Here is a 12,423-nt window from a genome sequence, read left to right on the forward strand (position 1 = left end):
GAAGATTGGGAAAATCAATCATGTGACAAACAAACGGAAACACTTGAAATCGTCTTTGCGCAAATAAGGAGCATATGAGGAGTCCATGAACGCAACATTTGTTTTAGGCGCATTGTACTCTGGATCTTGTAGTTCAATGTAGGCTAGCACTGCTTGGAGAGCTCGGCATCGCGAATGATAAAGAACGACATTTCCCGTGTTGCCTCTATCACTACCGAGGAACTACACGCCCCTTGACTTGAAGCATGACTGATAGCACGTAAAGACAACTTCTGATAATGTTTTGAGTAAGTAACACATATTAACTGCCAACGGCCGCTGAGCACCGAGGAAAGAGCGGTTGTTTCTCCTACAAATGGCCACCATTGCCTTTTGCTGTGTAAACAAAACGGCTCGGACTACCGCGAGAAGATGTTTGATTTCACATTTGAAGGGGCTTGCTAGTGCTGGAAAGTCGCATTTGCCGTTATCCACCACTCACAGCCCGTCACTGACTTTGCTTCCTGGAACGAGATGGTTTTCCAGGGGTTCCAGCGTACGGTTCATGTCCCATGGGACCGCAGGCAAATCCGCAGCCGGGCGAACCAGAAGGGGAGCCCTGGCGCTCAGTGGAGCCGCAGCAGTAACAGCAGCAGCGGCAGTAGCGGGGTTTTTAGCCAACGCTAACCACTTTCAGCGTGCTGAAATGGCAACGAAATTATCCCAAGCCGCTGAGGAGAAGGAGCAAGAGGGGGATATCCTGGAGAGATGCCGGGGGTTCATGTCTCCTCCGGTGACCGACATCGGTGTGCTGCAGGAGAGGAAAGGGGAGATGCGTACGAGGATGGAGATGTTGATCATGGAGACGCAGGCCGAGTTCTGCAAAGCCCTGCAGGAGGTGGACGGTGGGAAGTTCAAGGTGGACCGGTGGGACAGGAAGGAAGGTGAGGAGGGCTCACCTGATATGGTGAGGACACTGAAACTGCAGAGCTCAATGTGGAGCAGAGCAAATCCACGTTTATCAATACCGTAATGCCTAACGAGATTCTCAAAGTATTGGAGTTTCAAGCATGCTGCGTGTTTTGTGCTAAAAGCAACATAATCACAGATTAACAGATCGCAGAAACCTTAATCTGCTAGGAAACAGAACAACCAATCTCATGTCAATCTCTTTCAATTTATTTCCTTTTTGACCTTGTGTGTGTGTCAGGTGGAGGAGGAATCAGCTGTGTGATGCAAGATGGAAAGGTGTTTGAGAAGGCAGGGGTCAATGTGTCAGTAGTGTTTGGGCACCTGACCGAGGAGGCCGCCAGGCAGATGAGGAGCAGAGGGAAAGTCCTCAAAGGGAAAGATGGTAAGTTCTGTTAACTTGATTTTTGTATACAGGCTTAAAGCTTGATATAGCTTTTGACATGAGGTGTGGTAACCTACATTCGGAGTAATGTGTAATGGATAAAGTTTCATGTCATGCTCTGTTTTCTCCCAGGTAAGCTGCCATTTTGTGCCATGGGTGTGAGCTCTGTTATCCACCCCAAGAACCCACACATCCCCACAGTGCACTTTAACTACAGATACTTTGAGATCGAAGAGGAAGATGGTGAGTGTGCGACTGTCAGTCCTTGACGTCAGCAGCTGTGTCTTGGTGTCAGTGACACTATTGATTACATGAATGAATGATAACACTTGTGTCCTTCTTCCTTGTCTCTGCGTGTTCCAGGCTCTAAGCAGTGGTGGTTTGGTGGAGGCACAGACCTGACTCCAGTTTATATTAATAAAGAAGATGCATTTCACTTCCACAACACCCTGAAGGAGGCCTGCGACAAGCACCACCCGCAGTACTACCCCGACTTTAAGAAATGGTACTGTTTGACTCAAAATTAGTCCACATCAGCTCCACATGTGTGTATTTCAGCACGTACACATCTGTAAGCCTGATTTCTGTTTATATGTGTGTGTGGATTACAATGGGTGTATCCTCACTGTAAGATGATGATAAGAGGAAGTCTCTGCCTGATCTGCAGTTGCAGAAAAACCGTTGAGCCATGACGTTAGCCAGTGACTAACCTTTGGGGATATGAAAAGGATGGGTGTGGTTTATCTGATGTGACTTGCGATAAGTAAATTTGAAACTTAATTTGAACGGAATAGTTAGGGAAATCGGGAAGTAAATGTGCTTTCTTGTTAGATGAGAAGATTGATACCACTCTCATATCTTAAATATGAAGCTAGAGAGTTTTTACCTATGGACAGACCCAAGCTAGCTGTTTCCCCCCTGCTTCCAGTCTTTATGCTAAGCTAAGCTAACTATCCCATGGCATTAGCTTCATATTTAATGGGTGGACATGAGAGTACATTTTAGCTCTCATTTAAATTCACTATAAAAGTGCTTTCACCTGACTTATTTCTAATTCCTTTTGTCATAACTGTACTTTTAATGGCTTTTTATGATTGCCTTTAAATAATATATTTACATATCCCATAGTCCAACCCTGGTTAAAAAAAAAAGGAAGAAAAGAAAAATGGGAACAACAGCTATTGGTTGATGTATTTGGGTCCACTTGTACATTTTCTTGTGCAATGTTTTTGTTTTAATTAAGTAGCTAATACACCTGTGCAGGCTCTTCTATTATCTACAAATATATAGATTATCACAATCTATAGCCTGACATGAAAACTGAATGATTTTTCCACCCAATTCTTCTGGTGTCCAGGTGTGACAGATACTTCTACATCCGGCACAGAGGAGAGACTCGGGGTATAGGAGGGATCTTCTTTGATGACCTGGACACCCCGAGCCAGGAGGAGGCATTCAACTTCGTCAAGAGCTGTGCCCGCACTGTGGTGCCCTGTTACCTGCCCATTGTGTACAAACACCTCAATAACTCCTTCACTGATGAGGAGAAGGACTGGCAGCAGGTACGAAGAGGAAGGTGAGTACAAGACACACAAAAGAACCGGTGGCTGTTAATGACTAATGCATACATTTTACATAGGAGATTGTTAAAATCAGAATCGATCATAAATGAAGGCCAAATGTAACTTCTCCTTACATAGTTACTGCTTAAAAAGTCAGACAAATCAACTATGAATGAATCGACTATAAGTAAACACACACACACATTAAACTTTCTTATGATAGGTGATCCATCGTAGTTAACATTACACCCATTAATGAGATGCAAAAAAAAAAAAAAAAAAGTTTTGATGTAGACTCCACGAACAGCCTGTGTGGTCCGAAGCTAGAGCAGATCCAGATCCTGGCCGAGCTCTCTGCCCCAGCAGGGAGTCATTTAGTGAGCGACTGCGACATAGAGAATGAGCTAAAGAGCTATTTTATGAATGAATGAAAGCCCTGGCTCAGTCTCGTCAGTGAACTACAGTAAACTTTACTAATTACGCTAAAGTTGTGTGGTTATGCAGCTGAAAGTGCTGATTCATTTGAACTGTCTTTTAGGTTGGTGTGTGCATTTGTCAATCCTGGAAGACAAATAGTTAGCAAAGATGGACAAAGGATCATGTCATTAGTTTTTAGCATTATAAAGGTTCTGCTGCCAAGACTATTATATCAGAGGTGCTCACCAGCACATAAATGCACCAACCTGGAAGACTTCAATCCTCATTTAAAAAAAAAATTGGTTTGCATGTTGTTTTGGATTGGATTAAGGCACAACAGATTTTAAGCGTCACTTAATGTGTCATAAATCACATGAAGCTAGGTGTCTACAGTAGGTTTGTGTGTTTATGTTGTAGATATGTGGAGTTCAACCTGGTGTATGACAGGGGAGTGAAGTTCGGCTTGGCCACACCTGGCTCCAGAATTGAGAGCATTCTCATGTCCCTCCCCCTCACTGCCAGGTAAGATAACACTGGTTTGGAGCAGTGCTAGCCCTGCCCATGTATGACAGTAATGAGCTGTCTGTGTTGCTTGGTAACAAACTCACCCTTCATCCTCAGGTGGGAGTATATGCATGAGCCTGCCAAAGGTACCCTGGAGGCTGAGATGCTGGAGGTGTTACGAAACCCCAAGGAGTGGGTGTGACCACAGTATTCACAGGTTTACGTGTCAATATGGACAAAACATCCAGGAAACCATCTTTGTTGTATTTTACAATGGTGTGACCTGTTTGACTAGATCAGCAGCAGTTAGCACTGTATTTACCAAAAAAATAGGAGGTTGTATTGCACTTGTCTGAAGACTTTTTTTAATCTGCATTGGTACTTTTCTCTCCTTCTTATTCGCTATGTTTTGTCAAATCAGCCTTGTTAACACTTGTTAATCACATTGGGATCACATTACTACTCATAATGAGATATTGTGTTTTTAAACCTGATGATTGTGCTTTGTTCGTGCTTTTAGGACATCTCACACTAATGATGTGCTCGTGTTTGTGTTTTTTCTGTGCCTAGGCTTAATGTGGCTTGCTCAATTTGAAGCTGTCAGAGCTCTACTCTTCTTTAACAACTCATTGAATGGGGAAAATAGGGACAAACTGAGCCACCGTATATATGTATGTGCCACCACTGGTGTCAAATATTAATAAATGTGGTTTTGACAACAATGGGTTATTTTTGACAATCAAAGCTAAACAGTAGGAATGGACTGATCCCTCTTGAGCACCAATTACGTTGTTTGTCGTTCATTGGTGGTTTATGAGTCACTAAGTGGTTTGTTTGAACAGCAGTAAACAATACATGGATTTTGGATCATGTTCCACAGAGTGGATAAATGTGAATCACAGGCCAGGTGGCTCCTTGAAGAAGGAAGAATGTTTGTAAAACAAATGCCATTTGAAATGTAAAAAATAATTTATAGCTAACAATTAAAATAAATTGTTCCATTACCTTTTGATCCTAATATTCCACATAAAACTATTTCCACATTGAATCAAATTTAATTTTTTTTGTTCCAGCACTTGAGTCAACAACTCAAATCCAAGACCCCATTTTTATGGCTTCATTCTCAATTTCTTCATCATTCAGCATAATTTTACACATTTACCTGTAATTCACCCTTTACTGTACCTATGAATCTTTACAATCCGCTAGTGAGACCAAAGTGCAATCATGTATTTGTAAAATGATGGATCCTTGGGTGAGTCCAGCAGCGTAGAGAACAGCAGAAAACTCAATTTTAACACTCTGTAACCTCTGTATTCTCCAGATCACGTTCACGAAACACAATGAAATTAAGGAAACACGTAGCGCATTTTTAATGTTTTATTACGAATTAATTCAAGCTTCTGCACATAAAGGATTTATAACAAGTTCCCTTGGATTTAATGTTAAATAACATTTTGTTTGTTTGATAAGGCATTGTTAAAAAAAAAAAAAAGGCTCTGCAAGTAACAGTACAAATGACAACCAAAATGGCTACTCCCACCAGCACAAGTTAAAGGTCATAGCAAGTGCTGTGGTTCACAGGTCAACTCACAAAGTATAAGAATAATAATCAGTGCTCGAAGTCTGTAAGGTGTTGATAGGAAACATTTATCAGTATCTGTGAACTTTAGACATATTTGGTTTTTAGAGTGTATGCAGCAACATTGCATATAGAGTATGAGCACTTTTTTTCAGAGGATTACAGTGACATCGTTATGGCTGAGAGTGATGCTGAAGACGTCAAACCGGACTGTCCTAGTTTCCATCAAACAGCTCATTTTGAGCTTAAACACAAAGTGCCTTCATTTATTCACAACCTACTGTATAATAGTTTGACTAGTATCAATGCATTCACAGCATTCCTATGCAGTAAAAAACAATCTCACAGTATTTTACTTTCACACATATAGACTATACATATTTATATACAGGTACATCACACATGCTAAACATGAACTCTGTCCAAAGTGACGTTAAATACAGAATCTCTCCTCTCTGATAACTCTTTTCCCCAAAGCTTCTGTTTTTATTGCTTTCTGTCCCACTTTCCTGTGCAAGTCACTCCACAACGTACATTAATGGTGTAGCTGCAAACCTATTTGAAGAATCCTCAGTGTGCTTTTAGTGAAAGTGGCACAGCAAAAGACTCTGTAGTCATATCCAACGCGGTTACATTTGCTTTAAGAGACAGGTTAGGGAAAGATTTTCACAGTAAAAGCAGGCTCTTAGCATCTGTCAACAGCCCAGAGGTGGACATGGGCCAGCGAGCACTGACCATCAACAAACAGTGTAGAGCCAGATCCAACCTCAAGTGTCCAGACCAAGCTGCATGCATTACCAAAGTATATGCACATATGACACACATACACAAAACACATTTCCACCCCCCTTTTATAACTGATAGCCTCATTTTTCCTCAAATTTAAAATCTTCGCAAGTGTATAATGAAGTTGGACCGATGCATTTGTTTGGCAACTTGACTATTTAAACCCGCATTTGGTGATGTTTTTGATATAGACAATGAATCAAATTACTGATTTTAATGTGGAAGGGTCACTAGTAGTACTGAACCCACTGAGAATGAACACAGTAGCTCTACACAGTGTTGAATAATTGTTTCAGTTCTGTAGCCTGATCATTTACTAAATGGTTGCGTCTCAAAGCTCTCCCTTTATTCCCCAATGTAAAACTGGGGGCAGCCATTTACATTTTATTTCATTTACTATTTACAGTTAACAAGCAAAGCATCTACTAGCCCAGCATGAAACGGCAAAGAGCTGAAGTAACGAGCTAAAGACCCTGATATTTCTCTCAGGAGTCGGTCAAACAAACCAATGCTAACAACTAAATATTGGACTCAAGTCAAATGGTCGCAAACAGTGGGATGATATTTCAGTGGGATGAGACTCATGTTGCTCTGTGTCTGTTGGATGTGTGAGTAGATAAATCTTTGCTTACGGGTTAGCTATAAGAAATGATAAACTTGATTTTGAGTTTTGATTCTTTTTGCCCCCTGGTGGTCAAAAATCACTTAATGCAACTTTAATTTGTCTGGGTTTCAATGGAATTGTTGTTCTGTGGTCTAAATGCTGTTACTGAATCTTGCAAAGCAAATTTTTGCTAAACTATGCAATATACAAAATTCTAAATTTAAAAAAGATATTAAAAATAGGAGCAAAATACCTGCTATTGGCCACTTAAGTCTAAAAAATTGGCACTAACCTTCAATAAAGAATCGGTCCAACCCCATATACACTTTTAGAATAGTTGTCCTTCATTATGGCAATCAGAACCCTTTTTTTTTCCTTTATGCCACATGCATCATTTGTTATGCCTGCTGAGTTAAATGATTTGCCACAGTGTGACAGCATAGATGCAACTTGAGGAAAATCAGCACAGGTGTTGGTTGGTTTTGGTATTGCATTATCATTTGCTCCTTCCTGCTATCACTTCACCTCAACGATGAAAGGTTAGTGCAAATTTCAATAGCGCTGGCTCCGGCAAAGATTGCATTAGTCCATTGACCAGACAGTTAATAGTGTATCTTTTTGTGTTGAATGGGGAAGGCTGGTGATACCACAACAGTGGCACTGCTAAATGATAAGATGGTCTAAGTGTAGGTTAGGGCTTTTGTTGGGGTGGTAGTGACAGACAGGTTTACTTCCCATGGTCACCACTGACACTAGTACTGCTGGTGTTGACTATATCATCATACTGTGGAGGTGGCTCCGTCTCTATTTGGACGTCTGTATGGCCCACAGCCTCCTCATAAGATGGTGGCGGGTCTCCAGCACTTCCTCTCCCTGATGTGAGCTCTGAGCCTGGATAAGCTGGGCTGCTGTGGATGCTGAGTTCTGATTGGTCACCATGGTGGTAATCCCTCCCCCAATGGTCCATAGAGACCACTGACAGGACATGGTCCTGATGAGAGTGTCCCAGGCTGGGGCTGGGGCTGCGCTGCGAGCGCTTGCGAGAGTGGCAGCGCCACACAGTGATGGCGATGGTGGCAACGATGAGCACAACCAGCAGCAATGGCACGATCAAGTAGAGAGAGTGGACTCCGCCAACCACTGTCTCCAGCCCTCCAGAAGGACTGCTCTCCCGCACATATTCCTCCCAGAACCGCCTCTGCAGTCAATCAGAAGACAGACACACATGTTGTCAAAATCAATAAAAGCTACATTCATGCAGGCTACAGTGTAAACATAGTGGCACAAAATTGTTAACAAAACACAGGGTCAAAGTATCCACTGTACAAATACTTTTTATCCGGATTACTGCAACACAAAGGCAGAGGACAAAACACCCGAACAAAAAGCGACCAATTGTGCACGTCCATCTGCGTGACTTTGCTCTCTGGCCTTTCACAATAGTTTTACAAATATGCCACCCTCTTTAGCATACACTCGGCTGTTCTTCCTGCTGATAATCATCACTTCCTGGAAAAACACCCACATTCCAGAAGCTACCACTATGGCATAGGATTTCATTACTGCACACATGAACCCTACAAAACAGCACTTTAAAAAGGGATATGTTAGATGTTTTTACATTTGGCAGCTGGTATTAGTTACTCAACAGTAGTAAAATTGATTTGTGGATTTTAGCTCCAGCTGGGTATCCTGTGTTCAGAGATTTTCAGCCAGACGGCTACAGGTCGAAATAAGAATTAATTACGAGAATTAAGCAGCAGAATGATGTACTACCCTGTGGATGATTGTGTTTTTGCTTATGGTGTTGTTACTTGTTATTTTTGTTTAAGACCCCATGAGCTGTAGTAAATTTTTGTCTGACCAGTCAGAGGTTGGCTAAGAAATCTCTGAACATGGGATTCCCTGCTGGAGCTAATATCCCTGTATGGACATTATAACTGGTGAGTAACTCAAACCACCTAATGCTAAAAAAACAAAAAAAAAAACAAACAAAAAAAAACTATGCCTTTATGTGGGTGCCCACATGTAGCCATTTGCAATGTGTGACAGGTGTTCTCATGTGTTCAACTTTTCTATTCCTGTGTGCATTTAGCCTTATAGAAAGAAGGAGATTGTAGGTCTGATGTGATTTGTCTCTTATTGCCTCACCGTCTTCTCATCGTTTTCAAAAGCCTCGCGGGCTTCCTCATAGGTGCAGATCTCCTCGCGGCACTCCCGCTGGATGTTGCCCTGCTTCATCTCCTCCAGCAAGAAGTTGGCCCTGCGCAGCCGCCGCAGCACCGAGTGGGCCGCGTCCGCCGGCAGGAACACTGAGAGGCAGACCATAGGGGAGGAGTGGAGGGGGAGACAAACAAGGGCAGAGAGGGGAAAAGGATGTAATATTGAAAGATGTGAGAAAAAAAGCATGAACCAAGATAACAAGCAGAGACAAGAAAATGAGGGAGAAAAAGAGGAAAGTTAGGGTGAGTGAGTAAGCAGAACAGCATGTGAAGGGAAGGAAAGCGAAGCAAAGGGAGGAAAATTTTAGCAAAGAGAGAGGAGTGGGACAGATGGAGGAAAAGAAGAGATCCCGAAAAATAAAAAGCAGGAGAGGGAGAGAGGTGGGGACTGAAACAAAGGCAGCAGAGTAAAGCCGAGCGCTGCCCAGTGCCCACATTTCTGCATAAAAACAAAAGCTCCTTTGATTTAGGCATCCATCCCTGGGCCACATAAGAGAAACTGGAGGAATGAACTTAGACAGAGCGGCTCTCTGTTTCACACATCCAGGACATAAACTCTCAAACAGAAACTGCACACAAGATTGCACAACATGCCCCGGAAATGTCTGATGTGCTACCAAATTAACAAGTAATGGCATGGCATCCGTGTGACTCATGAAATCAGGGATGTGATCAACACAAGACTTGAAAAGCAAAAAAAGAAAATTATGGGCAAAATGCAGGAAAACGGGAAATTCCCCTAGGAAAGAATGGGAATTGTCTGCTAAAGACAACAGAAAAAAAACCCTGAAGAGTCACATTCCAACGACTAATTTGTGTTTGACAAACGTTGAAAATCAACACAACAGAAAAGACAAAAACAAGAAATTGGAGAAGGGCTTTTTTCTGACGAAATTTGTGTTCATGTAAATTTCTCTGCCTGTGGGGTAAAAAAGTATAGTGTCAATAAACTTACCACTCCCCATGATTCCTGCTAGTCTGCTTGGGGTGATTTATCTGTAGAAAAGCAAACACACATTAACAAAAAATGTTTAACGTGCTGATACATGATATGAGTCAGAAAACCTAAATCAACCAAGACTCCCTCTCAAAAACTACACCTATTCCTTTGTTCCTTTCTTATGATAAACAGTTATTTAAAGAATCCTTTGAATCCTACACAGAAACAATATCCTAGTCACACATTTTCAAGAACTGTGACTATCCAATACAGAGCAAAATATCTGATATTAGCCAGATCACTTATAATATTTCTCACCTAAGGGAAATTCCTTTTAAAACGTTGATTTGAAAAGAAAACGATAAGTTAAATAACAGTAGCACAGCCGTATGAAAACATCCCATGCTTTGTCATGTATAAGTAAGTTTTCCTACATGTTTTGGGAAAAATAAAACTTCAGTATTGTAACAGAATGAATGGATAACAATACTGTTTCAACAGCTAGGCGTTAAAGGGCGTTGTTGTGTTGTGACTATGAGACATCTTTGACCAAAGTGACAGTGACCAATGGCGGCTGCTGGCCAGTGTTACACATGGATGTGTTACGGGAATCCTGCTCGTAGCTTCCCAGAATAGATCACCAGCAGCAGAAACATCACAAACAAAGCGCCGCCGCCCCGTTGTACAAATTACAAGAGAAACGGGACAACGACTGAAAGCTGCAACAATGTTAGCTGAGCTTAATTACGGTTGCTAACTCGTCCGTATGAGTGGTGTTATGTGTCGGTGAGAGCTGGGGCTGGTTAGCGCCCCGTGTATTGACAAGCGGGGATAATTTGCGTCGGATGCGATTTAACGAGCGACACATGATTCAAACGGCCAGATATTCCGACACAGAGGTCGATAGAAAGATCTCAGAGAAATATTACAAGCTTTTACTTCCGTCTATTATTACAGAAATAAACTTTATCACTTCAGCTCACCGCTTTTCGTCCCCAAAATGCGCATAAACGATCCCTCGGCTTCTCCTGCTGCCCCAAAGTGTTGCTATGCACTTTGCGCAGGCGCACAGCTCTTCCATGAACTACCCCTTCCCGAGTTAAAGGGACAGTCCAGATATCGACACAGTGTACAGACCACAATCATTACAACTAACATAATAACTTCATATAGCACAAATAACGGAATTCAAACAATCCTAGTAATAATTTGAGTGCATGCTAATTAAGAAGAATAGTTAACACCAGCATTGCTCCAAATTGAAATGTTAAGAATTTAAATTAAATGGGAAGAGTTCATACTTTGTGTTTTGTGACCACCAGAAGTTACTCTTTACTGTATTTACTGTGTATTAATTTAAACTGTGCACAATATCAACATATCTCATGAACTTTAAATAAAAACAGATGATGTAAAATATCTCTACAACTCAGATCAGATTTCAGTTCCTTTTTCTGGATCTGACTGATGTACATATTTCCACCAAATTTTATTTCTTTTGTCTGGTTTAAATTTAAATCGAAATAATCAATTAAATCAAATTCAGTTGTTTTTATGTCTTTCTTTTCCTGTTTTACCTGTGGCACTTTAATAAGTAACTGAATCTTCTCCTTTGTTGGGATTGTGTTTTATAGTAGTTTTTTTTTTAAATGCACTGAATTGTATAAGAAAAAATATCTTTATTTCATGTTTGCTATTTTCATTTTCAGAACAATTGATTTCCTCAGAAATATAAACACGAAATTAAGTCAGAAATATACATGTTTTAGATTATATTATGCTTGTATTAGATTAGATTAGATGTAGGCCTAATTATTCATTACTAAACATGTACGTGTTGGTAGTCGACTCACATTTCTCTTTGCTCACATAAATTAATCAGCTTGTGGTGCTCTAGTGCCAGTTATTGATGGCAGAGGAAGAGACAATAGTTATCCATTTGTTTCCACACTTTTTAACTTTTGCTTAATGTCCTGTCTGTCAGTCGATTTGTAGATTGAAATCTAAGCAGTGACATTTTGTACCTCACACATGCAATCAAATATGTGCACAGCAACTCCCCAGTTGAGTTTTGCTATTAGACCAGGACTGCGTGTGTGTGTGTGTTCCTGCTTGTACCCGCCGAGTCTGATTACAATCTGTAATCACCAGTAATCATGTTGAAAGACTTTGCCGCCAGGAACAGTTGACTTACACTCCTGTAACTCAAAGACACACACACACACACACACACACAATCAAATCAAAACTGCTGTGAAAGAGTGAAAGAGAGATCATAATATAAACCATCATAATATAAACCTGCCCATATAAAAGAAGTAAATCTATTCATTAGATGACCTCTATTTTCTTTAATTTAGTGGTTCCATCAACCAGCCAGTAAATTAACAAGGAGTCTAACACAGATATTAATGTAACTATGAAGTTGATTTGCTTCAAAAATGACTTGTTTGTGTGTGTGCATATATATAGT

At 41.0% G+C, this 12,423-nt stretch overlaps 2 protein-coding genes across 2 annotated transcripts; one reads left to right on the forward strand and one right to left on the reverse strand.

Annotated features, from left to right (window-relative positions):
* Positions 1 to 212: 212 nt before the first annotated feature.
* Positions 213 to 4,535, forward strand: cpox (coproporphyrinogen oxidase). Its single transcript, XM_044198623.1, has 7 exons — positions 213 to 923; positions 1,190 to 1,333; positions 1,466 to 1,576; positions 1,697 to 1,838; positions 2,691 to 2,909; positions 3,730 to 3,834; positions 3,934 to 4,535. The coding sequence occupies exons 1-7, from the start codon at positions 356 to 358 to the stop codon at positions 4,016 to 4,018; spliced, it is 1,374 nt and encodes a 457-aa protein (XP_044054558.1). The 5' UTR covers positions 213 to 355; the 3' UTR covers positions 4,019 to 4,535.
* A 647-nt stretch (positions 4,536 to 5,182) lies between these two features.
* prrg1 (proline rich Gla (G-carboxyglutamic acid) 1) lies at positions 5,183 to 11,052 on the reverse strand. Its single transcript, XM_044198624.1, has 4 exons — positions 10,934 to 11,052; positions 9,966 to 10,006; positions 8,940 to 9,100; positions 5,183 to 7,986 (listed from the first exon to the last, which is right to left on the reverse strand). The coding sequence occupies exons 2-4, from the start codon at positions 9,973 to 9,975 to the stop codon at positions 7,516 to 7,518; spliced, it is 642 nt and encodes a 213-aa protein (XP_044054559.1). The 5' UTR covers positions 9,976 to 10,006; positions 10,934 to 11,052; the 3' UTR covers positions 5,183 to 7,515.
* Between the last annotated feature and the right edge of the window lie 1,371 nt (positions 11,053 to 12,423).

This window comes from Siniperca chuatsi, linkage group LG6 (assembly GCF_020085105.1).
Source record: "Siniperca chuatsi isolate FFG_IHB_CAS linkage group LG6, ASM2008510v1, whole genome shotgun sequence".
In the NCBI taxonomy this organism is placed as follows: domain Eukaryota; kingdom Metazoa; phylum Chordata; class Actinopteri; order Centrarchiformes; family Sinipercidae; genus Siniperca; species Siniperca chuatsi.